Raw genomic sequence first — 23,921 nt, forward strand, 5'->3', positions numbered from 1 at the left:
GGTCCCCCCAGCTGACGCCCATACCCCAAGCAGACAGCAAACAGTTTGCAGCGGCAGAGCAGGAGTGCATGGCTGGAGTCAGCATGGGTGTGTGATGGGCATGGCATCCCAAGCCGACTAGAGTATCCATACTCCCGCTGACCATCGCCGTATTCGAATACTCGTGGCGAACAAACTCGCGTTTCTAGGCCCCACATGCACCCTTGTCCTGTCAACCGCTCCCATCCCCATCCCAAGGCACGAGGCACAGGTTCTTCTCTCAGCGTTACAGCTCCTCGCAGCTACACCAGCTCACCAGGTGCCCTGCTCTGCGTCACCCACATACTCGCCTGGCGCCACGACAGTGAAGCGCCAGCGCGAGTTGGGCCAGCGCTTGAAGAAGCCCTGCATCACGATGAGGGCACCAAAGATGGTGAGGGCCAGCGGCCTCGCCCAAAAATGACATGCCCAATGTGCGTGGTTTGGAGGAGTTCACAGTGAAAGCACATGCACAAGGAATAGTTGCCGTATGTGTAACGGCAGGGGCGGGGTTCAAAAGCGCAAAGCCCTTGATTTTACACAAAGGCGGCATTAGCGCTACACGCTCAGAATGAATGCGCGCTTTTCCACATCTTGCTCCTCCTCCCGCGCATTCCTATATTTCTCATGACGCCATTCACCGTGACACGCACGCTGAAAGCGGTGCAGCTTAATTTAGTCCCGCCAGTCATGTCAAGAAATAGTGAACCAGACACCCCCCCCCCCCACACACACACACACACGTGTCATGAGGCCTCCGGACGCCGAATCCCTTCGCCCGGTTCCCATGTCATTGTTCGTCCTAAGATGATGACGGCGGCTTCATGGCGGTGGTGGTGGGAGTGGCGGTGGCGGCCTGCAATGACGGCTGCGGCAGCTGCTGCGGCTGCGGCAAGGTCATTTTGCGCAGCTGCAGAGTCTTGAGCCCGACGGGCGCCACAGCCTGGAATACCTGTGCGGTGTGGGTAGGTGGGGGGCGTGTGGGTGTCTTGTTCATATGAGGCCGGTATGTTACATAGACCAATTGCAGGGGGAGAAGGGGCACTGCGGGTGTATGAACTGATGCCACCCACCCACCCTATACCCACCCTACACCCACCCACGACAAACCACACCTGCGCCGCGGCGTCTGCGTCCGTGTACGCCGGCCCCTCGTCCGGCGCCCCGGCCCGCCGCAGGTCCTTGAAACCGCCCTCGCAGTAGCGCACCTCCTGTGCGGGTGTAGGTGCAGGTGAGAGAGAGAGAGATTGTGTACCGTACAAGGCAATGGACCGTATGTGATATGTGTAATCAGCGGGGAATGGGGCATCCGTTAGTTAAGACAACACTGCAGCATATGCAGGCAGCCATATGGCAAGACCACCTTCAAGTCACCCGGCATGCCCGGCCCATGCGGCTCACCCAGTCCATTCACCTACGGCCCCGCCCCGCGAAAGCCCCGGCCCCGCCACAGCACATGCACACCCGCCCCAGCGCACACGCACCTGCAGCACATCCAGCGCCTTTGAGCGCATGTCGTGTCTGTAGCGCGTCGCGGTGCCCAGTGCACAGTGCAGGCAGGTGGGGAAGAGGCAGATGGAAGAGGTGAGGTGAGATGCGGTGGTGTGAAGCGGGGTGAGGTGACCCGGGGCCACGGAGGATACAGTACATTCCGCCCCATTCCCTCCAAGGCCCTCGTCAGCCCGCCGCGCCACCTTTCACACCGTTCAATTCTTCCATCTTGCGCCCATGCACTCCAAACACCCCACTCTCCACCCTCCGCCACCCGCACCCACCCACTACCTCCCCACCTGCAGAACAGGCGGCTCTCCCTCAGCCGCACCAGGCTACCGTCCACGCGCACCCAGCAGCGCAGCAGTACCAGCCAGCACCGCGGCATCACGCGCAGCTTGGCCGTCACCTGAAGAGGGGTGGGAGGCGGGGCGAGGACGTGTAAGAAAACAACAAAGCAACAAGAAAACATTCATGGTTAGCTAACGGAATGGTAGACGGGGGGTAACAGCACGGGGGGGGGGGGTGACAGATGCACAGACGAAACGCGAAGAACGAGGCATGGGATGCGGCTCGACGCTGGCGTACGTGTGTGTGAGTACCGCACACATCAACCCCAGCCAACATCCCACCCACACCTCCACCCCACCCATATCTCCACCCACACCCCACCCACACCTCCACCCCACCCACATCTCCACCCACCCACACCTCCACCCCAGCCAACATCCCACCCACACCTCCACCCCACCCACATCTCCACACCTCCACACCAGGTGCCACCCACCGCGCACACGCCGTTGTCGTCCAGGTCCGACTCATACAGCGGCACCTGAATGTGTGTGTAGGGATGGGGGTTGGGGGGAGTGGAGTGAGAGGCGAGCTTCGTGGCAAACACGCACCCACCCTCCAACCATGCCCACACGTGCCCCGCCCCTGCCCTGCGCCCCCTCTCTCCCCCCTTCTTCCCCTTCCCCCCTTCTCACCTCGTCATAGAACAGGATGGGGTCTCGCTCCATGAGCAGCCCGCGGTCGATCTGCTCCGACGTAGGCTGCCACACACACGCGGGCACGGGCTCAGCAGCTGCAGCAGCGGCGGCAGCAGCAGCAGCAGCAGCAGCAGCAGCAGCGGCAGCTGGATGAGATGGTGGCTGCGTTGGCGGAGGGTGCGCCGTGCCCGTTGCTTGCGATGGATGTGGTGCTTCAGGTGCTGCTGATGCGGCTGACGTGCCGGCTGGCGTGTCGCACACAAAGTCGGCCACGCCACGGGGGTGGTGCCGCAGCGCCTGCAGCGACAGCCCCCCCGCCGCCTCCCCCTCCTTCCCGCCCTCCGAGGGTGCGGCGGAGGCCGAGGAGGAGGCGGCGGAGGAGGTGGAGGGCGGCGCAGCCGCAGCCGCTGCGTCCGAGGAGGTGGTTGAGGAGGCGGATCCGGTGGTCGAGGGAGATGCCGACTGCTGCGAAGCCGGCGCAGGCGGCGGCACCACGGTGCATGTGTAGGGTGTGGTGAAGGTCCAGTCGTAGGTCAGCTGCACCGCGTTCTGCTGCGCGATCTCGTGCTCGCGCGCCTTGCGCCACTCCTGCGAATTGGTGTTCACAACACACAGCAACATCTAACACAGCAGCAGCAAAGGCAGGGCAAGGGGAAGCAGGTGGGCAGCACACCCCCGCTAAACCCCTAGAGGAAGAGCTTCCGTGCACAGCCCAGCTCGCGCTGCCGCTCCTCTCATGTACCACCGGCCAAATTAAGGCAATTCCCGTCCCGAGGTGGGTGGGTGGGGGGGGGGGCACGCTGACGTTGGCCCGTGCCACTCCGGGGCTCCGGGGTTGCGACGAAAGCCCAGCGCAGGCCGGGGTCTGCCTCCTGGGTCGCTAGCTGGGGTTGCCGCTCCCTCACCTCGGCGACCCGCACTTGGAGGGGCGGCAGGTCCTCGTGCCGCCATCCCGCGAGCGCGTCAAAGGCGTTCAGGCTGATCACCACGCCGCTCGCTTCATGCACCAGCTCGACACGGTTCAGGTGGAAGACCATCTCCGGCAGCACGATTGCAGAAAGATAACGCCTGGAGTAAAGCAGAGAGCAGGGAGTCTTGGGCAACCAGCTGAGCCCGCGACGTTTTGGCGCCCGGCCATCCTGCACTTGCGCACCTGAAGGCGTCTCCTTCTTTATCCCCCATAATGGGACCATGTACTGTTTTGATGAGCCATCCCGCGTTCCGGAAAACCTTTTCTTGCGCCGGCATTTTTGAGCCGGTCGACTCGGCAGGGTCGCAAGGTTCTTCAAGTTAGAGCTGGCGTTTATCCAAGGAATCGTGCATTCACATGCAATTCGGATGGTCCAGGAGAATTTGTGGAACATGACCCCAGCCCTTCCCTGCCAATCCCAGCCATCCCCCCTCCAAGGTACCTGAGATGCACGACTCGCAGACCTCCTGCTCGTGATGGAACATGAGACCTCCTGCTTCTATAGGGATCGGTTACAAGGGACCCCACATCCCCATCGCCTGAAGGCATTTCCACACCACCTCCCTTCAGGGCACCACTGCGTACGGGTGAGAGCCTCTGGACACAAAATTGGTTCTGCACGCCCTCCCGCCGTGACACCACCGTTCCCAACCCACTCCTGCACCGCCGCTCCAAAACAAGCACGGGGCAACGCACGCAGGCAAGCACGCAAGCAGGCAAACGAATTGGCCATTCTGCTTAACCCACCTAGCCACCAGCTAGCCAGCAGGACAGCCGGACAGATCAAACTCTCACACGCCACGCCCCCCACAGCGCGCCCCATCCCTTTCTTCGCCTCACGCCGCCTCTCTCGTCGTCCTCCTCTAGCTCCACCATCCCTCCAATCCATGACACGCCTCGCTCTCCCTCCCTCTAGTTACGCTTGCCGTAGGCCTCCTTAAAGCGCCGCACCGCCTCCAGGATGTTCTCGCGGCTGCCGAAGGCGGAGGCGCGCACAAAGCCCTCGCCGGCGGGGCCGAAGCCGGAGCCGGGGGTGGTAACGATGTTGCAGCGCTCCAAGATCTCGGCGAACACGTCCCAGGAGGGCTTGCCTGAAGGTAAGGGTCGCGATGGTGGGGGTGAGCGGTGTTGAGGGAGGACGCAGTGTGAGCAGGCTCTTGGCTTTCCTATGGCCCGGGCGGCCCGGCTCTCAGGCGTCGCCTCATGGCCCCCTCGCCCCGTGTCGCCTCCCCGTGTTGCCTCCCGGTGCCGCCTTCCAGTGTCGCCTCTCCTCCTAGTGGCCCCTCCCCTCACTCCCCGTCACTCACCCGGGAAGCCCACCCAGATGTAGGGCGCGTCGTCACCGCCATACACACTGAAGCCCATCTCCGTGAAGGTGGTCTGGCGGGCGGCGGGGGCGGAGGGGAGGTAACGGGTTTGGGGGCCGATTCCAAGCCTGAGTTACAACACTTGAACAAGGACCCGGGGGCAGCAGGCAGTGCCACAATGACCAGAGTTGGTTGGTTCCACTCCCCCTGCAATCTAACCCCCGCCCCCCGCTCCCCGCTCCCTGCCCCCTTGCCGTCGACCCCTGATCCCCACCTTGAGGATCTGGGCGTTCTCCTTGTAGAACTTGATCATGGCGTTCATCTCCTTGAGCCCCTCCGGCTGCAGGCAGGCCAGACCGCCCGCCTGTGTGCATGGGCGTAATTGAAAACATGTGGGTTGTAGCGTGGGTAGGTGTGGTCGTGGGCGTGGTATGACGTGCGCATGCAGCATAAGCCGCACACACGACATTGGACAGCGCGCACTCAAGAAGGACCTTCCCAAGCGCAAAGCCCGAACACGATCACAAAACAACATGCCCACTGACCCAACCAAACACCCGCCCAAAGCCGCACCTGCACGATGTTGGAGGCGCCGTTGAAGCAGGTGGTCATGACGCGGTTCCAGTCCGCGTGCACCGGCTCGCCGTTGGCGTACCTGTGTTGCGGCGAGGTGGGAGGTGGGAGGTGGGAGGGTCGGGGTTGGGGAGGACGGGGTCGGAGGTGCAGAGGTGCGTGGCTGTGGCTGTGTGGTATGTAACGGAGAGGCGCCCACGAGGGGTGCCCACGAGGGTTGCCGCACCGACTTCCCCACTCCCCTCAGCACCCCTCCTCCCGCGCGCCTCCCTCACACGTCCCCCCTCTCCCCCACACTCACTTGAGGGCCTTGGGCACCACGGTCCAGCCCAGGCGCACGCCGGTGAAGCCTGCGTACTTGGAGAAGGAGCAGGTCTCGATGGCCACCTCGTCAGCGCCTGAGTGGGGTAAAAGGGAGAGGGGGAGGGGTGGGGTGTTAGGTGCGGGTTATAGTTTAGGCGCGCCACCTCCTAGAGGCACATGTATGACACGGCAGTCGGCACGTCACAGCGGCACACGTACCCGGGATCTCGTAGATGGTCTTGGGGCAGTCGGGGTTGGAAATGTACAGCGCGTAGGCGGCGTCGTACACCTGTGTGTTGTAGGCGATGGGTGTGGGGGAGAGCCAAAGCGTGCGAGCGTGCCATGTTATTATTGGCGTGTCGGGTGCAAGTACGACAGCTGCTGGCTGATGCTGGCACATCTTCCACAGACACAACCCACACGCTTGAACGCAAGGCACATCCCACAGTCTCCCACGCATCGCACCAGGATGGAGCCGTTCTTGCGCGCGAAGTTGACCAGCTCCGTCAGCTGGGCGCGGGTGGCGGCGGCGCCGGTGGGGTTGTTGGGCGAGCAGAAGAAGATGATGTCGGTGCGCTTGGCCTGTGAGGTGAGGGGTGGGTGGGTTGAGGTTGGGGAGGGTTGGATTGGGTTGGGGTTAGGGCCTTTGGGGATTGGGTTTGGGAGGGATTGCGTGGGGGTTGCGGTTGGTGGCTGATGCAGCAGCTGTCGGATTAGCGGTGGTAAGCATCGAAGTGCCCAGAAATGCGAACGCTGAGTGCGGCCGAGGAGAGCTGCTGAGGCGTTGGTCGTAGCTGGTACGCCGAGACGCCGCCGCCGACTAGCTAGCGACCCCTCAGCGACCCCTCGGTGACAGCACACACACGCAGACGCACCTTGGACAGGTCGGGGAAGAAGTGGTTGTCGGGGTTGCACACCTGCGTGCACGTGTCAGACAGAGCACAAGGGACGGGCTCGACACTGTGTGTGTGTGTGTGTGTGTGTGTGTGTGTGTGTGTTTGTGTGTGCGCGCGCGCGCGGCTCAATGGTCCAGGGGTTCAGGGTGCAGTGCGGGGTACAGCAAAGCGGAGGCGGTGGCGGTGGGTTGCGGCACAGCAGCAGCCAGGGGGCGAGGGGTGCGTGGAAGGAGACGTGCCTCGACTGCCGGCTCTGCTACACGCCCCTGCCCGCCTTGCCTCCCACAACTGCTCACAAGCCCCGCTCCACCCAATCCGTGCACCCCCCTATGCAAGTCTTCCCCACAAGCCTCACCGATGCCGTCCCCCACCCAGATTCAGGATTCATCTAGAATTAAACTAGCATCCTGCCCACCTCCCACCCGCAACCTTTCCCGTCCCGCTGCCTGGTGTTCCTGACCGGGAAACAACCCCCCTCTGCCCCTCCCTCCTCCCCTCCTCCTCCCCCATTTCCCCCAAATCCCTCCCCCCCTTCCCCCAAATCCCCATTCCCCCTCTGCCGCCGCACCATGTACTCGATGCCGTCGAAGCCGGTGCCGTTGTGGTCGCCCGTCATGCCCATCATCACAGAGGTGTCCACGTACACCGGGTAGGAGGGGTCCTGCGAGGGAGGGGCGGGCGGGGGGTTGCAAAGATAGTTGGGAAAGCGGTACAGGACGCACAGAAGACTGCCGGGGGGGGGGTGCCGCCCACTAGCAACAAGTTTCAGTTGCCCAGTGGGGTTCCGGTGCCCGGTGAGGTGCTCCCACCGCCCTAACCTCGCACCCAACGCCCCGCCCCCCCCCCCCAACGCACGCCCCGCACCTGCACGGCCACGGTGGGCTTGGATCCAAACATCATCTGGATGCGCGCAATGTCGCACTTGGATCCGTCCGAGATGAAGATCTCATCCGCCGCCCGGCCCGCGTGGCCGTAGAAGGTGGAGGCGACCGCCTCGCGCAGCGCGCCCTGGCCCTGCTCCGCGCCGTAGCTGTCAGGGCCAGTGGGGTGTTGCGAGGATGTTTGGAAAAGCGGGGGAGGAGGGGAGGAGAGGAGGAGAGGAGGAGAGATGCAGCTCGCACTGCATTTAGGGCGACGAACCCTTGACTATTGGGACCTACTTCATTGGGCCCGGGCACGTAACCCCTCCCCGCCTCCACGCACACAACACACGCCCACGCACCCGCTGTAGCCCTCGCGGGTGGCCAGGCCGGCCGCGGCCTTTGCCATGGCGTCAGCGATGTACTTGGGCAGGGGCTCGGTGGTGTCACCGATGCCCAGAGAGATGATCTGTTTGTGTGCGTGGTTGGGCGTGTGGGCGAGTATGCGCCACGAAAGCGAACATGCATACGCGCCCAAAAGCCCAAAACCGCTGGTTGTGGGGCTACTCGGTCAAGAACTCGCTAGCCACATGGCCATGTAAGCGATACCCGGCAGCCGCCCATCACATGCACACACCTTGGCATCGGGGTTCTTCTCCTGGTGGGCCTTCCGCCGGCGGGCAATCTGTGGGGCGACGACGCGATAGTTGTGTACGGGTTAGTGCCACGCAGAGCCCCGCGCGCCCCCCAGCAAACCGCCGACCCTTTCCCCCCACCTCAGGGAACAAGTAGCCAGCGCGCAGCTTGCCAAAGTTCTCGTTGCGCTGGACGTCAATGGTGCCTGCGCAAAACGTGCGAGGGATGCAAGTCGATTGGGGTCGATTGCAGCTGCAAGCATAGAGCCAAGGCGCGCACGTGTGACGCGATCAGCAACGATCATTGGAATGCTCAATTTTCACGAAGCTCCACGCACCAGCCCGCTGCGCGACGGCCTGAACCACAGCCGTCATGCGGCGTGAGCGCCTGCAAGGAGAAGCGAAGTTTAATTAGCATATACATCTGAAAAAGCTGCAATTGACAGAATGTCCAAACAATTGGTGTACAAATTTGCGGTGCTCAAGCTCACGTCGACGAACGCGCGCCGCTGGCGGTGGACCGCACGTTGAGCTGCATTTTTACGGTTTGCTTGTGCAGGAAGAAAGAAACAGAGTTCACGTCGCGCATGTTGGGGGCTTCACGCAGCCTCGCCCATGCTACGGGTTCGTGCCCATACTTCGGCAGCCTCCATGTTCGTCGGGAAGGTGCGGGCGCCCCTCCCATGTTTCCCACTGCTCGCTGGCCACGGCAGCCGCTTTTCCATGCTTCCCCTGCGCTTCACGTTTTCCGGGGGCGGGGCCGCGGGGGAGGAGAGCGCTGAGGGCGGTGCAGATCAGCAGCGCCGGCGGGCATGGTCAAGCTGGTCGGTGTCTGGTTAGGCTGCTTGGGGCGAAACATTTCGGTGTTTCATGTCTAGTGGGCCGCGCGTGGCGTGTCACAGGCCTAAAATGCCAAGTTTCACCGTTTCTTTGGGGGGGGCCTTGCACAGTACGTAGTACGCGCGATATGAGTCTATGACTGTTCGCTCTGGTCTGCGTACGCATTAGTTCCGCAACACTCGTCATTGACTGTTAGTGCGGGTGTCCCTGGCTCTCTCCAATTGTTTATCGCCTCCGCCAGAAACTTGGTGACCTGTCGGAAAGCGCGGCCAGCGCGACGGCCAGCACAAGGACGGTAGCCCAGGGTGCCCAGCTAGGAGCCGGACGGGTAGCCGCAGTTGATGCAGCCTTCCACCAAGTCGGGGTTGGTGGAGTCAAGTTGGGCCCTGATAGCATGTGATGGCTCGGCGTCTTCGGGTGCTGGGACTGTCCCCTCTGTAACATTCGCATTCTTCCACCCTGCCACCCCTGTTACCTCACCCAACCCGTTGCTTGGCACATGGTCGGCGTCTTGCACCTGCATTCACACAAGGAAGTATTTCCCTGAACATGGTCCCCTGCGAGTTTCCCAGTGTGCTCCCTGCCTCCCTCCCGCTGCGTTGGGGGCTGGTTTCGGGTTCTGGGTTGTTCAACTGGGATTGGTTTGGACTAAGCCCCCTCCCGTAAGCCGCCCCTTGGAGGTGAAGGACCAGGGCCCAGGGGCTGAGTTCTGTCCTGGTCATGCCCGCCTCAAACCCACGCTGCCATCACTGCCACGGCGCGGCCATCACTCCCGCCGGCAGCACTCGCAGCCACTCCGGCCCAAACCTCCTGTCCCGGCAAAACCTCGAGTGTGCCCCAGCAAATCCTCGACCCCGCTGACAAATTCTCAGTCAGCGAGCGTCGTGTGCTCTTTTGCACAACACATATGCTACCTTAATCAACTCCACGGACGCTGCGCCAACACCGTCTTTTCGATGTCCTAGGACCTCGCGGCACAGAATTAAGAGGAAAGTCATACTGGACTACACCAGGCAAAAGACCACCGCGCAAACTAGGTACCAAGTCCTACTGAACCAGCCAGTTTTGCCTGCGTCAGGGGTGTGGGGCTGAGTCCCACACCCCTAATAAAGATGACCAGGTGTGTGCGAAGTGCGGGCGGCGCTTACTCGGCGACGGGCAGCGCTGCCTGCAGGCAGTCGTACCATGGGGGGGCTCACGTTCTCACCAAGTCCAAGTGTGCAATCACTGCGGGACGGTGTGGGTGAGTCCACTTTGCGGGCAGGCGGCTGGCTGGGTGACGGCTGGGTGGCTGGGTGACGGCTCAGATGGGCTCAGTGGGTGATGGCTGGCTGGGTGACGGCTCAGTGGGACTCAGTGGGGCTCAGTGGGGCTCAGTCGTGGGCTCAGTGGGGTTAAGTGGGTGACGGCTGGGTGTGTGATGGGACAGGGTTCAAGGCAGGTTGGCGAGGTCCCGTAGGGTGCAGCCGATGCCCAGACCCGTAAGCAGACAGCAAACAGTTTGCAGTGGCAGAGCAGAAGTGCATGGCTGGTCGAACGCCGGCTGGGTGACGGCTCAGTCATGGGCTCAGTGGGACTCACTCACTCTACCCTCCCGACGGTGCAGGGACGTGACGTCAACTCCGCAACCACGCGCTGGTGGAGATGCTGCTGGGGCACAAGCGACCTGCATCGCTGCAGACTGGCGGCGGCGGCGGCGGTGGCAGCGGTGGCGGCGGCGGCGGCGGCGGCGGCGGCGGCGGCGGCGGCGGCGGCGGCAGCAGCGGCGGCGGTGGCAGCGACGGGGGCGCGTGCGCGCATCTTGGTAGCGGAGAGGGCGGGAAAGGCCACGTGGAAGAGGAGAGCGCAGCGCCGCCCAAGAAGCGGCGCAAGCGCGCAGGCTGAGGAGCCGGCTGGCGGTGTCTAGGTAGCGGTCCGCGGTGGCTATGGTTGGCTCTGCTGTGGCATCGCGATTGCTAGGCACCTGGTTTGGCTATGTGCCTGTGGAAACCGACCCCGGCTATGTCCGGGCGATGAGGTTGTTCGGCCTCACACTGTGGAGGGGCTCAGCCCCTTCTCCCGTGACCGGGGAACACTTGTCGATGTCCTCCCCAATTCCTCGCCATGGTTCTGTGCCGCACGCTGCCCTGGGCAAACTTAAGCTAGCAGAGGTGCTGTAGGTGGCCGTTGCCCATTACCCCTGCACACTCTGACAAGGCGATGCAGAGACATCCAGTGTCCCCGTGCCGGTGGCCCGCCGAGTGACCGCCGACTCCCCAACCGCGTGGCGCCAATGCAGCCAGCTGTGCATACCGTTTGGCGCGGTCGAATGACCCGCCGTTGCACGATTGTTTCACATACCCTTCGTTGTCAGTAGTAGCATTACAGCAAGGTGTCCCTGAACAGAGGTTCGTGGCAAAGAGAGTGGAACCATCTTTATCAGAGACAGAACTTCCGGCTCAAAAACACTGCAAATTCATAGGATGATACAGCAAGGATAACGCCCATTAGAACGGGTCATGGGTCTCTTCAGCTGCTGCTTGGGGCCTCCAGACGACCAGCGACAACCGCCTGCCACCGTTCCGAAGCCTCCCCCGCCGACAGTCGGCGCTAAATATGTGGTCGAGGAAAAGCCATTGCAGCCGGCTGCGACGGTCAGCGCTGTGGAAAGCAAGGTGTGCATTTTCGGCGATGGCGTTTCGGAGCCTGTCGACTTATGACTTGGCATCCCTTGCAGGCACTTGATGACTCTCTGCTCCATGAGCTGCATACCGCTCTTCCGGGCGTGCCAGCCGAGGGTGCAGAGGCTCGCTTTGCGCATGTAGCTGCGCAAGTGGCCGGGCATTTGCACGCAGACGTTGCGAGGTGAGCCATGAATTTTGGATATGCAACGACCACGGTTCAACCGAGGCGTCACGTTGGGACTCAAACGGCCTTTCGTTCGGCCTCAGGCTCTATGGCTGGGCGGCCGACGACGTGGACGCGGGAATTGCGGGTAATCTGGTGCTGCTGGCGGTGGATTGGGCGCAGCGGCCAACAACGAGCCTTGTGGAGTCCTGCGACCTGCCCGGTCATCGCATCAGCGTGCTCATACCGCCCGCCGCGGCAGCAGCAGACATGCAGGGGCTGCTACACCAGGCCGTGTGCGCCAAGGTGCGCGGCGAAGTCGGGTCGTTAGTCAGCGGGCGTCCTCAGTTGATATTTTACGGTGCCGCCGCTGGGCCAAACCCCCAGCTGCTCGCTGACCCCGTCCCCCCCCCTTACCCCCGCAGACCCCGGCGCTACGGCAGGTGCCCCCGACCACCGGCATGGACGCCGAAGCGGACGCAGACGCCCTGCACCTGCTCCCCGCCGACGTCGCAGCGGACCGGGCTGCTTACGGCTCCTCCCACTTTGCGGCGCTCCCCCTGCGCAGCGGCGACCGCCTGCTAGCCGTGCTGTGGATAGCCGCCGGCGGTGCGGCCGCCGCCAATGCGCCCGCGGTTGGCGGCGGCGGTGGTGGCGGCGCGGCGGCGGCGCTGCCGCTGTTGGCGGATGTTGCCAGCATGCGCAGCGTGAGTTGGGGTTGGGGGTAGGGGCGCGGAGGGCGGCGCGGGTTGGGCGCGGCGGGGCGGGGGGAGGAAGGCGATGGTGGCGGTGGGAGGGGAAGAATATATTGTGGGAGGGCAGGAAAGGGGTGGTTGGGAGGGAGGGACGAAGGAGGGAGCTGGGGATGGGATCCGCGGCTGACCCAGGTGGTGTGCGTGCGTGCGTGCGTGCGTGCGTGCGTGGCTCGGTGGGGTGGTGGGACGTGGTGATGGGAGGCGGGAGGGGTTGTTGAGGAGCTAGGGAGGAGGGCCTATGTTCGTGGTGGTGGTGCTTCGGTGCGTTGGTGCAATGCGTTGATGCTGCGACGTGTGTCATGGCCACCTTGCCGCGTGTGACAGTCCGCACATGCGCACTACCCAAACCCGCACCCCCTGCCCTCTCCCCACACGCACTTCCCACCCCTGCCCTCTCCACACGCACAGCTGTGCAACTCTGTGGCCATGTGCCTGGCGGGCGCGGTGGACCCCGAATACGCCGCCTGGCTCAGCGGCGCAATGAGGCGGATGGCGGCGGCTGCCACACTACAGGTGGGGGGTGACGGAGGGGGTTGTGAATACCAGCCCAAACTAAAGCAAACCAAACCTGGGGGTTGGGGAAGTAAGGGTAAGACGTCCATGAAAGACGGTATGAGTGATGGGGGAAGGGGCGGAAGTAGGGTTGTAGGAACGCGCCGGGCAGCGGGACGGGGCGTGGCTGTCAGGGCGGCGCACCAGCCACCACCCGGCCCACACACACCAATCCTCCCTCACCCTTGTACCCATCCCTCAACCGTCACCCTTCCCTGCGCCGTTTCACCACGCCGCCGTATCACACCTGGGGCTCTCCTTCCCTCCTCCCTCACCTCCCCCCCTGACCTCAGTCGCTGGTGGGCGAGCTGTGTGAGGTGATGACTCAGCACCTGCGCCGCCGCTTCTTCCTGGACGCGGTGGCGCACGCCGCGGTGGTGCCGGAGCCGCGGGCGGCGGTGGCGTTCATGCTGGACCACAGGTCGGGGTAGGGCGGAGGAATGGGAAGTGGGGAGGGGGTGACAAGGGGAAAGAGGCGTGTGCGTGTGTGCGTGTGTGCGTGCGTAGGGGGGGCGGGGGCGGCGGGGGCGTTGATGCTGGACCACAGGTTGGGTGAGGGTGGAGGAATGGGAGTCGGAGGTTCGGGGAGGGAGGTTTATGCTGGCCCGCGGCGCAGGCGCGGGGAACGAGGGGGAGAGGGAGGGGGACGCGGGATGTGAAGCGGCTGGGCGGTTTTGGGAAGGTGGGGGCGAGAAGCGGCTGGGCATGTTCGTCCGAACGTGCGGCAATGGCGTGTACCATGAGCAAACGCATCGCCGCGTCCCCGCCTGACGCCCGACGCCCCTCGCCTTGCCCATCCCTTGTCTGGCTTTTGCGCTGTTTCCGATACCTCCCCCGCTTCTCGCCCTCCACCTCCCCTCCGCTCCCCCGCCACAGGCCGCAGCCCATGGGTGCTGCCGGCTGGGGCTCGGTGGGCCCCGGCGGCGCCGCGCGCTGGGGGGCTCTGGTGGGCAAGCCGGGAGGCGGCGGCGGCGGCCTCACAGCTAGCCTGGGACCCATGGGGGCACCGGGGCTGGGGTCGCCTGCGGCGGGCGGCATGGGGGCGTTTCTGACTGCGGGGATGGGAGGAGGAGGAGCGGGGGGAGGCGGGATGGGCGGCGGCATGGCGGGTGGCGCTACGTCCATGGCGGCACGGCTGGCTGGGTTTCAGAGGTGCGTGTGTGTGTATTGGGGTGGGGCGGGATGGGGATTGGGGGAATCGGGGCGGGGTCGGTGCCATGGCGGTCGTTTGGATTGGTGGGGCTGGTGCTGCTGTATCGGGGGTTGTCAGATGCCTGGGGCGGTTTGGGGTATTCCTGCGGGCACCATTCGGCGCGTGTCGCCAGCGGACCTTACCTGCCTCACGCTGCCATCATTCGCTTCCCTCCTGCCCTCTCAATTCAAGCAATGCCGGGGGCGCCGGCACCCCAGCAGCAGCAGCCGCCATGGTGCTTCCCTCCCTCCGAGCAAAGGGCTTCCAGATGTCACACACGCTGTTGCAGCGCATGGTGGTGGCGGCGGCGGCGGCGGCGGCGGCCGCAGCCGCGGCAGGCGGCGGCGCGGGCGGCGGCGCCGAGGGCGGTGGCGGCGGCGGGGTACCAGGACCTGGCGGTGGCATTGGTCCGGATGGCGTGTACTCGGGCGTGGCGGTGGCGGACTGCGCGCGGCACGTGCAGGTGTGTGTGTGGGCGGGGGGGGGGGGGGGGGGGCTGGGCAGCCAACTGCATTCCTAGTGATGGGACGATGGGGGCCGTGGACTGCGTCAAGAGTTCTCACTGGGAATGCTGATAACATACCCCAACCCCCAACCCCAACCCCTCAATCCCCCATATTCGGTTTAGTTTGGGCTGGTATCTACAACCCCCTCCGCCCCTCACCCCTCCGCCCCCCCACCCCCTCAGGACGTGCACCAGCCCAGCCGGGACGTGTGTATGCTGATGGCGGGCGGCGTGCGCGGCGCGGACCTGACCACTGACGCCTCCGACTCCAACATGTTCGCCAGCGAGAGGTCCACGGGGCGCATCAGCATGCAGGTGAGGGGGTTACATTCATGACTAGTTAAGGAAGTGGTTTACGGTAGACCATCTTGCGGTGAGGGAAAGGGGGGGGGCGCGTGGGGGACCCAGGGTTTGGAGGGGAGGGGATGACGGTGGGGGTGCTGGCCAGCGGGCGCACGGGCGTCATGCGGCGGTCTCCGAGCCCCATGGCTCGTAGGGCCTCCGGGCCCCAGGTGTACGCGGGTTGTTGCCAACCCCCACCCCACCCTTTGGCGTACCTGCACCCCGCAGTCCCTGGTGGTGCTAGGCCTGGACGTGGGGCACCCCAGCGGCACCGGCGGAGGCGCCACAGCAGGAACAGGGGCAGCAGCAGCAGCAGCAGCATCAGCAGCAGCAGGCGGCGGCGGCGAGGGGCCCAACAGCCCCACAAGCGCCACCAGTGCAGGCGGCGGCACGGGCGGCACGGCTCCGTCCCCGCCTGGCTCCATCCTAGCTCTGTACCTGGCCTTCCCCACCCGCCTGCCGCCGCTGCTGGTGACAAGCACACATGCCAGCTGCCGGCAGCTGCTTTCCGTGGTGCGTGTGTGGCGTTTGTGTTTGGGGGCATGGACCCAATGTGCTCTTGAGTTCGCCTCCGGCGTGGACCGTGTATGCCCTGTGTTTACCTGCTACCCCTCCGGCTCCTTCTCCCTTCCCGCCCCCTCTTTGTGTTTACACCCCCTCCCGCCCCCTCTTTGTATCTTCAAACCCCTCCCGCCCCCTCTTTGTGTCTTCCACCCCCTGCCGCCCCCTCTTCAGATGCTGGCCCGGCTGGTGCGGCGCAAGGTAGCCACCGAGCTGGCCGCCGAGTTCCACACCCTGTGCGCCGGAGTGCCCGGCTCCTACGCAGTCGTGCCCTCCGCACCGCCCGCCTCCGCAGCAGCAGCAGCAGGAGGCGGCCTCAGCCGCCAGCAGTCGCAGCTGGTGGGCGATGGAACGCACGGCGGCCGCGGGGCGGCGGCGGCCGCCGCCGCCAAAGCGGGCGGTGGCGGCGCCGCTGCCGGGGTTGCGTTGGAGCCGAGTATAGGGAGTGTGGGTCCCGGGGGCAGCAGGCGCCTGCCGCCGCTGGCTAGCGCAAACCTACTCGCCGCGTTCACGGATGCGGGGTGTAAGCCGGCTGCGGGCGGTGGTGGCGGAGGGGACAAGTCGATCGGCGTGCGGCCGGGCGTGCACGTGGTTTCGCCCGGGGACAAGAGCATCGGCGCTCGGCCGCCTGTGGTGCCGGCGGGGGACAGGTCCATAGGGGTGGTGCGGCCGGGGCAGCAGGGGGACAAGAGCATTGGGCTGCGGCCGCTGCTGCAGGGGGCTGCTGCGGCGGCGGCTGCCAATGGCGCGTCGGGGCGGGTGATCCCGCTGGACGGCTCAGGTGCGTGCGGGCAGCAGCGGCGGCCGGGGTTGCACGTGTTTGGGAGGATTAGGGTATGGAGGGACGGCACGCTGGACGAGACCGAGTGGACATGCATCTTGCCGACGTGCTACACTAAGCAAAGTTTGTTCGCGCGTACCCTCGCTGCGCTTCTCCCTCATCGCCTATGCCGCACCACACCGCTACTCTGCAGGCCGGCCGGGCGTGGTGGTCCCCGCCATCAACGGCACAGCGGTGCTGTCGCTGATGCAGGTGCGGAAGTGTAGAGCCAAACCCTGAGCCAAAGTCAACGTGCGCTGTGTTGTACTGCATTGCCGGAATCTGCACGTTTCACCGTAGGTCATAGCATGGGTGGCGGTTGCTGTGTGGGGCTCGTCCAGCACACGCTGCTCGCCCCTACCCCCTGCCCTACTCCTCCACGTCCCATCGTCTCGAATGCTGGCCTAAAAACCCATCCCTCGCCAACCCCGCCCCCCTACCACGTCCTTAACTAATCATGAATGGCTGCCCCCCTTCTCCGCACCCGCCCTTCCCAAAATAAACAGGAGGCCACCGCCAGCACCACCACCGCCACCGACCCGGGCGGTGGCGCCGACACCGCCGCCAACGCCGTGGACGAGGCGGATGTGATGCTGAGCAGCGACCCGCGGGGCGAGGACGAGGAGGAGGAGGAGGGAGGGGAGGGAGCAGCGGCGGACCTGGAGGGCGGCGTGGGCGCGGGGGCGGTGGGGGCGGGCGCGGTGGGAGGAGGCGCAGGCGGAGAGGCGGGCGCGCCGGCGGCAGTGCTGGTGGTGAGCGAGGCGGATGGCGCCAGCAGCATGCGTAACCACATGGGTGAGTGCCGGGGTGGAGGCGGGAGGGGGAGATGGTGTGATTTTGTTACAAACCCGACTTATCCAAGGCCCAGTCAGCTCGCACGGCGGATGCGGGGGGGAACGGCCGTCCATGGAGACCGGCTGGGGGGCGGGCAGGGTTGATGGTTGGATGGGGTGGGCATGGGCGCGCGGTCGGCACCACATGTGGGAGGGCGCTCGTGCTGAGCGGCGCGTGTTTGTGGGGGGTGCAGCGAGCGCACCGCGCATGAAGCATGTGCACGATGCTCGATGCGCCCCCTCTCCCCTTCCTCCACCCCCCAGTTTGGGCTGGTATCACTCCGTCCTGCACATGAACGGCTACCCTCCCCCACCCCACCCCCGCTAATCATAAATGTAGTGTGAATTGTTTCGTTTGTTCTTGTTAAACACACTCACTCACTCACTCTCTCACGCTGTAGGCCTGCTGGTGGAGTCGCTCATGTCCACACTGCGTGTGTCGGCGGATGACGCCTACGACGGGTAGGGCGGCGGTGGTGGGATTTGGTGGGGAGTGGTGGGGACTGGGGGGAGTAGGGAAATGGGGTGAACTTTGAACCAATCCCGTAGGGAAACAGTCGCGCTGCAAGGAGACAGGGGGGCGCGGCTCTTCCCTCAAGTCGTCCTTAGCTCCAGGACTCTGGTCCGCACAAGTTGCTTGAGAATGGGTCAAACAAGCTTCCCTCCCCAGTATGGCTCGTGCATACAACCTTACCTCATTCCCTCCCCTCCCGTACCGCTTTTCCAAACATCCTCGCAACCCCTCTCCCGCACCCAACAGCGCGCTGGCCTCGGCGCGGCGCGGCAGCCTGGACCTGGAGCTGGACGACCTGCGTCTGAGCGGCGTGCTGGGCGACGGCGGCAGCGGCGTGGTGCTGTGCGGCATGCTGGGGACTGTGCCGGTGCGCCAGGAGGGCGGGAAGGGGGGGAGGGGGAGGGAGAGGGGGAGAGGGGAGGGAGCCAGGGAGGGAGGGAGGGAGGGAGGGAGGCGTCGACGATTGGGCGGGAGGAAGCTTCTCTTTCACATGGTAGCAACTCCCAAACAAACACCTCCAAGCATTACTGCTCTGCCAAAACAAACCACACCGCTGCCCTTCCACAGGTGGCCGTCAAGATCATCCAGATGCCCGAGGTGGACCAGCTGCTGCTGCTCACGCCGGGGGGGCAGGCGGGGGCGGCGGCAGCAGCCGCCAAGGCAGGAGCCGGAGCAGCGGCGGCGGGAGGAGGGCCAGGGGCGGGCGCAGCCGCCGGCAACGGCGCCGCGCTGGCGGCGCCTGCGGCAGCCGCCGCCGCCGCCGCCGCGCCCAAGCCGCCGGCGGCTAGCGGCGGCGAGGCGAAGAAGGCTGACGGCGGCGCGGCCTCCAGCTCCAAGCTGCACCAGGCGCAGCGGGACATGCTGCGCAACGCCATGGAGCTGGCGGTGATGCGGAGCATCAGCCACGTCAACATTGTGCAGGTGTATGCGGTGTACGACAACGGTGAGCGTGGACGGTTGGTGTACGGTGGGGAGGAGGGAGGGTGGGAGGCGGGGTTTGCTTGGCGGTCCCGCGAGCCCGCTGCGGCTGCGCGATGCCGCTGGTGCTTTTGGTCACACGTCCGGCATCGCTTCCTCCTCGCACGCCTCACATACACTCCAAACGCCTGCCTCCCTTATGCATGCCCCCCATTCCCCTCTCCCGCCTCACACAGTGGTGCTGGAGCGGCTGAAGCGCGAGGGCGGCGCCATCGCCTATGCCCTGCGGCGGCAGGGGCCGGCGGACATGGTGCTCAGCGCGGCGGCGGCAGACAAGCCGGGTGAGGAGGAGGGGGAGGGGGTTAACTCTGAACCAATCCCGTAAGGAAACAGGGGGAGGGGCGGAGAGGGGCTGAATGGGGAGGGAGGGGGGGCTTCCGTGCATACTAGGTGAGGCGAAGGCGATGTTGAACAGGCGAGTGTTGCACAGGCTCGGGAGGATGGGGGGAAATGGGAAGGGGCTTCAAGGGGAGAGGGGGGCAGCTGTCCACCAGGTACAGTGGAAACAGGGGGAGGGAGGGGGAAGCGGGTGCGTGCATCAGACGATAAGGGCGCGCCCCACCCCAGCACCCACCTCCTCCACGTTACCCCTGACCCCCTCCACCCCTGACGCCTCCTCCCCCATCAGGCGCCTCCAAGCCCGTGTTTGTGGCGCTGTGCATGGAGCTGTGCGACAGCGGCAGCCTGGCCTCCAAGCTGGAGGAGCGCAGCTTCCCACGCGTGCTGCAGGTGGGGAGCGCCGCCCGCCCCCGCGCTCGGAGGGCTGGCTTTGGGTCCGGTTCAGGGGCTCGGTTGAATTGAATTGAATTTGACCACCCCACCTCAACACCTACTGCCTGCCGCCACCCGCGCACCGCTGCCGCACCACCCACTGCCCCGCTGCACCGCGCATTCCCATACCGGCACTCCCACACCACCACTCGCAACTGCCACTCCCACACCCTCCCACCACCGCCACCACTTGTTACGGTACTGCAGGTGGCCCAGCCCGAGGTGGTGGACGCGGCGGCGGCGGGCGCCCGGTCCCGAGGCACCCGCGTGCTGGACATGGTGGTGAGGCGGGAGGGCGGGGGGGGGGGGGTAGCCATCCATGGGATGGTGTGTATCAAATATGAAGTGAAGTGCCGACGTCCAGAGGTACAGCGGGCACACGCGACGCATTCCATACCGTTGTTTCGCCAGCGGCAGGCTGCTGGCTCCCCCGTGTTTCCTAACGCTAAAAACTAAGGGGGGGGTAACGTTGAACCAATCCCGGGGGGGGGGAGGAAAGGGAGTTACCGGAAATGGACCAGCACCGCGTGATGAGCAGCGGCCGCGGCGGGCGGCTCCAGTTCCTCAACTCCGAACACATACACACCGATGCGAACGCATAAGACACCTGGCGCCCACTCGCACCCACACACCCTCTCCCACCTTCCTCCTCCTCACCACACCACCCGCCAACCCCCCTCCTCCACCTTGTCCCTCCCGCCCCACAGGGCATCTACCTCACGGTGCTGGAGGTGGCGTCCGCACTGAGGTACCTGCACACACGCCGACTGCTGCACAGAGGTGGGGGAAAGGGGGTGGACTTGGTGGAGGGGGTTGGGGGTGTACGTTCGTATGCCACTATGCCGGTGTGGTGTCCTCACTGCAAGTGGACTGCATGGCTACCCCCTGCCCCTGCATCCTCGTAAGCTTGCGGCTTCAACCCCGGTTTTGCTTGGGCTGGTACCTGCAACCCCAACACGCCCTAACCACAACGGCCCCCCTCCGCTGCAGACATCAAGTCCGCCAACATCCTTCTCAAGGCCAGCCCCACCGACCCGCGCGGCTGGACCTGCAAGCTGGCGGACTTTGGGTCGGCCATCGTGCTGGACCAGGTGGGGTGGGAGTGGGAGGAGGGGGAGTGAAGGGGGGGGGGTTGATACCAGCCCAAACTAAACCAAACCCAATGGGGGACTGGGTGTGGTGGTGGTGTGGAAAATGGGTGTGTGACGTAGCCTCGGACGTAACTGTAACTGGTGACGTGCCTGGTTGCCCCCCTGATCTTCCTTTCCCGTCCCCACATTCGGTAACGACTTCGTCTGCAGTCTTCAGTGCATACTGTACCGCTTACCCAACCATCTTTGCAACCCCCCTCTTGCCCCTCCGCAGTACCAGCCGCCGGAGGAGGTGGGGCCGGCCGGGCCCGAGCTGATGATGCCGGGTGGCGGCGGCGGCGGCGCTGTGGGGGTAAAGGATGGCGAGGCGGCGGCGGCAGGAGGAGGTGGCGGCGGCGGCGGGCAGGGCTGCTGGTACACGGTGCAGGAGCAGTCGTGGGGCACGTGAGTCCTCGCGCGCGTCTTCCGTCTCATCAGCACATCAAACGTACATACCGTACACATGCGCATGTAATGCGGTGTTTCGGGCTGTCCCTGCTGCCCTCCGCTGTCGCACCTTGCTCACGTCGCCCCGCTCACTGCTGCGTGTCTTCCTAATTGTTCACTTGCCGCTCACTGGTTGCGCTGCACGCTAGGCTCTACGCCACAATGCCGCCACACTTACACATCCCCACACCCAACCCCCGGGGATTGGTTCAACGTTAACCCAACCCCTGTGTCCCTGAAACATGTACGCGCCCCGGCAGCATCACGCACATGAGCCCCGAGAGCATGGACAACAGTGAGTACGGGCATTGAGCAGTCAGGGCACCAGACCGCGTGCTGGCCTAGTGTGTTGTGCGCCTAGATAGCAGCGGGCGCCTAGCGCGTGCCTCCTGGCTCCTAGTGGTGCGCCTGTACCATGTTTAGCGAGATTGGACGGACCGGCCAGGGCGGCGGGTGGCGGGCGGGCGTTGTCAGGCTGGCTGACTTGGCGCAAGGCTGAAACGGCGGGATGATGAGGACAGTACTCACGACTGACGCGGCTGCGGCTGCCTGAGGTGTTTCACAAGGGCACTCACCTCCCAGATGCCACACACACCTACTCACGCGCACGCTTTCCCACACCCTCACCCACCCCACACAGACTCGCGGGTGGACGCCTCCAGTGACATATTTGGTGAGCCCTGCCGGGATCTAGTGGGGTAGCAAGGCGGCGCTGCTGCTTGTCCTGTCCGTGCCCTGCCGTACCGCCGCTGCCCCTAACCCCTCCGAACGCACCCTGAACGCATGCTTCCTCTTTATCTCGCTTACGCACATCCCAACATCCCACAGCGCTGGGGATTGTGATGTGGGAGATCGCCAGCGGCCGCGGCTACCGGCCCTACAAGGAGCTGGCGCCGGAGCACATCGGCGCCGCGGTGCGCAAGGGGCTGCGGCCGGCCTTCACGGCAGAGGTGCCGTCAGCATACAGGTGAGAGTGGGTGGTGAGGGGTTGGGTGGAGGTGGGTAGGTGGTTGGGTTGAGTGGAGATGTGAGCCACCTGTCCAAAACAGCACTCCTCAAGCAGCACTCCACACACAAGCACGCGCCGCCCGCCGCCGGACCACTCATGCCGCCACCCTTCACACCACACCGCCACTATCCCGCCTCTCACGCGCGCGCAGGGCTCTGGCTCAGGCGTGCTGGGCGCCCGAGCCGCACCGGCGCCCCACTGCGCAGTTCGTGGTGACTCAGATCAAGAGCCAGCTGCGGGCGCTGCAGTCCGAGTCGCGGCAGCAGCAGCAGGCGGTGGGGGTGGGAGTGGGAGTGGGAGTGGGAGTGCCGCAGCAGCATGTGCCGCAGCAGCAGCCGCGGGCGGCTTAGCAGCTCAGCAGCGGCGAGTGACGTGGCATGTGACGTGACGTGACATTACACAACACGGCAGGACAGGACGCGGAGGGTGCAGAAGGCGTGGAAGGAGGTGTGGGAAGGCATCGGAGCATGGCATGACGCGGGCGAGGACACTGTGACTCGGGCGTTTGCTGGCTGGTGTCTGGCTTGCATGGTTCAGAGAAATGAAAGCTAGTGTGAATGCAAATGGTTCTGTTCCCGGAGGTTGCGGTGGGCGCACACACAGGTGGTGCTGCTGGGGCCGTAGCTTGAGTGCAACAGCGGCGGGCTGGCGGCTGCCGTTTGCTTTGCAGCAGGCGTGAGCATCCTGTCGTGCTAGTCGTGCTGCCCTGCGCATTGCTCTGCAGTGTTCACTGGCCAGGAGGGGGTTGCATTGGAACATTCTTCAAATCATGATGTTGAGAGGACATGGCTACTCTGGACTGGACTGGGGCGGGGGGTATCTAGCTGCTGAGGTACGCTGCTTCCACAAGGGGCGATGGCCGCCGTGCGCGTGGGCCGTCGGGGTTGACACAGCAGTGCGCCGGTTCCGGTTCCTAATATACGGTAGCTGAGCCAGGCACTGCGGCAGCATTGTTGAGATGGCAAACACGCAACTGACTAGGCCACGCATGTGCAGATCACAGATGAAATGCATGAAGGCGAATCCTTGGGCGGCATGCTGGTATACACACAGGCGTTCCAGCGGGCAGGGCAAGGTCGACAGCAGGACCGCCAGCAGCTCGCAGCCAGGAGCCGAGGAGCGAGCGGCTGAAGCGGCGATAGAACGCCTGTGGGGACTGTCAACTGCTTTGCTCTTCAGAGGAGGGCCCGCAGGGCACTGGATGACAGTGGGGATTGTGGTGGGCTGCAGGCACCAGCACGGACCACTCCGTGCAACCATACCCCTGCTAACTTGTCGGTACAGTAACTCCGGCGTTCGACCAGCCATGCACTTCTGCTTTGCCGCTGCAAATTGTATGCCGTCTGCTGGGGTATGGGCGTCAGCTGCACCCTACGGGACGTCGCCAACCTGCCTAAACCCTGTCCCATCGCACACCCTGCTCCGTATGGTCCACGGACATGAGCGTGCGCGGCCAAGGCGGCGCGAGTAGTGCAGGCCGTCTGGCCGTGGCACAACGCGAGCAATGCACGTCGATAACAAAGGGCCCCGGCGGCGTGTGAGCAGCTGGTTGGCTTGCCTGATGGAGTTTCGCCTCCCAGTCCCTGCACGCCGTCTGCGGCACCTGCTTCCCACCTGGCCAACCACGACACTCTGCTCTACTCGCTAGCGTCCTCGCATTCAGCTGGCCGAACTAAATACGCCACCGGTACGTGCTGCGTGTCATGCGTACCGGCCTCCTGCCTCATCACCTAGCCCATCACGTTCCCCGGGCACAGGCTGGCTCTGCCCCTGTCGCAGCACACGTCAGGCAGCACACGTCAGG

General features: G+C 64.9%; 3 protein-coding genes across 3 annotated transcripts; 1 reads left to right on the forward strand and 2 right to left on the reverse strand.

Annotated features, from left to right (window-relative positions):
* Positions 1-107: 107 nt before the first annotated feature.
* CHLRE_17g734150v5 (uncharacterized protein) lies at positions 108-3,843 on the reverse strand. The gene is made up of 8 exons (XM_043072497.1): positions 3,652-3,843; positions 3,404-3,566; positions 2,496-3,086; positions 2,297-2,341; positions 1,809-1,918; positions 1,503-1,539; positions 1,134-1,229; positions 108-970 (listed from the first exon to the last, which is right to left on the reverse strand). Exons 1-8 carry the CDS (start codon positions 3,744-3,746, stop codon positions 821-823), a joined length of 1,287 nt encoding a protein of 428 aa, XP_042914956.1. The 5' UTR covers positions 3,747-3,843; the 3' UTR covers positions 108-820.
* A 125-nt stretch (positions 3,844-3,968) lies between these two features.
* CHLRE_17g734200v5 (uncharacterized protein) lies at positions 3,969-8,623 on the reverse strand. The gene is made up of 15 exons (XM_001693009.2): positions 8,534-8,623; positions 8,381-8,430; positions 8,184-8,248; positions 8,045-8,092; positions 7,770-7,876; positions 7,412-7,577; positions 7,116-7,208; positions 6,527-6,568; positions 6,117-6,233; positions 5,871-5,940; positions 5,650-5,746; positions 5,349-5,430; positions 5,050-5,139; positions 4,776-4,848; positions 3,969-4,559 (listed from the first exon to the last, which is right to left on the reverse strand). The coding sequence occupies exons 1-15, from the start codon at positions 8,578-8,580 to the stop codon at positions 4,381-4,383; spliced, it is 1,326 nt and encodes a 441-aa protein (XP_001693061.1). The 5' UTR covers positions 8,581-8,623; the 3' UTR covers positions 3,969-4,380.
* Positions 8,624-11,243: 2,620 nt separating this feature from the next.
* On the forward strand, positions 11,244-23,145 carry CHLRE_17g734250v5 (uncharacterized protein). The gene is made up of 26 exons (XM_043072498.1): positions 11,244-11,536; positions 11,599-11,726; positions 11,813-12,014; positions 12,134-12,415; positions 12,872-12,976; positions 13,309-13,436; positions 13,892-14,167; positions 14,400-14,670; positions 14,896-15,027; positions 15,283-15,567; positions 15,790-16,396; positions 16,590-16,648; positions 16,942-17,230; positions 17,670-17,730; positions 18,029-18,149; positions 18,350-18,725; positions 18,937-19,041; positions 19,389-19,489; positions 19,739-19,813; positions 20,239-20,311; positions 20,522-20,622; positions 20,897-21,066; positions 21,369-21,403; positions 21,749-21,781; positions 21,937-22,075; positions 22,269-23,145. The coding sequence occupies exons 1-26, from the start codon at positions 11,381-11,383 to the stop codon at positions 22,465-22,467; spliced, it is 4,509 nt and encodes a 1,502-aa protein (XP_042914957.1). The 5' UTR covers positions 11,244-11,380; the 3' UTR covers positions 22,468-23,145.
* The last annotated feature ends 776 nt before the right edge of the window (positions 23,146-23,921 follow it).

This window comes from Chlamydomonas reinhardtii, chromosome 17 (assembly GCF_000002595.2).
Source record: "Chlamydomonas reinhardtii strain CC-503 cw92 mt+ chromosome 17, whole genome shotgun sequence".
Classification (NCBI taxonomy): domain Eukaryota; kingdom Viridiplantae; phylum Chlorophyta; class Chlorophyceae; order Chlamydomonadales; family Chlamydomonadaceae; genus Chlamydomonas; species Chlamydomonas reinhardtii.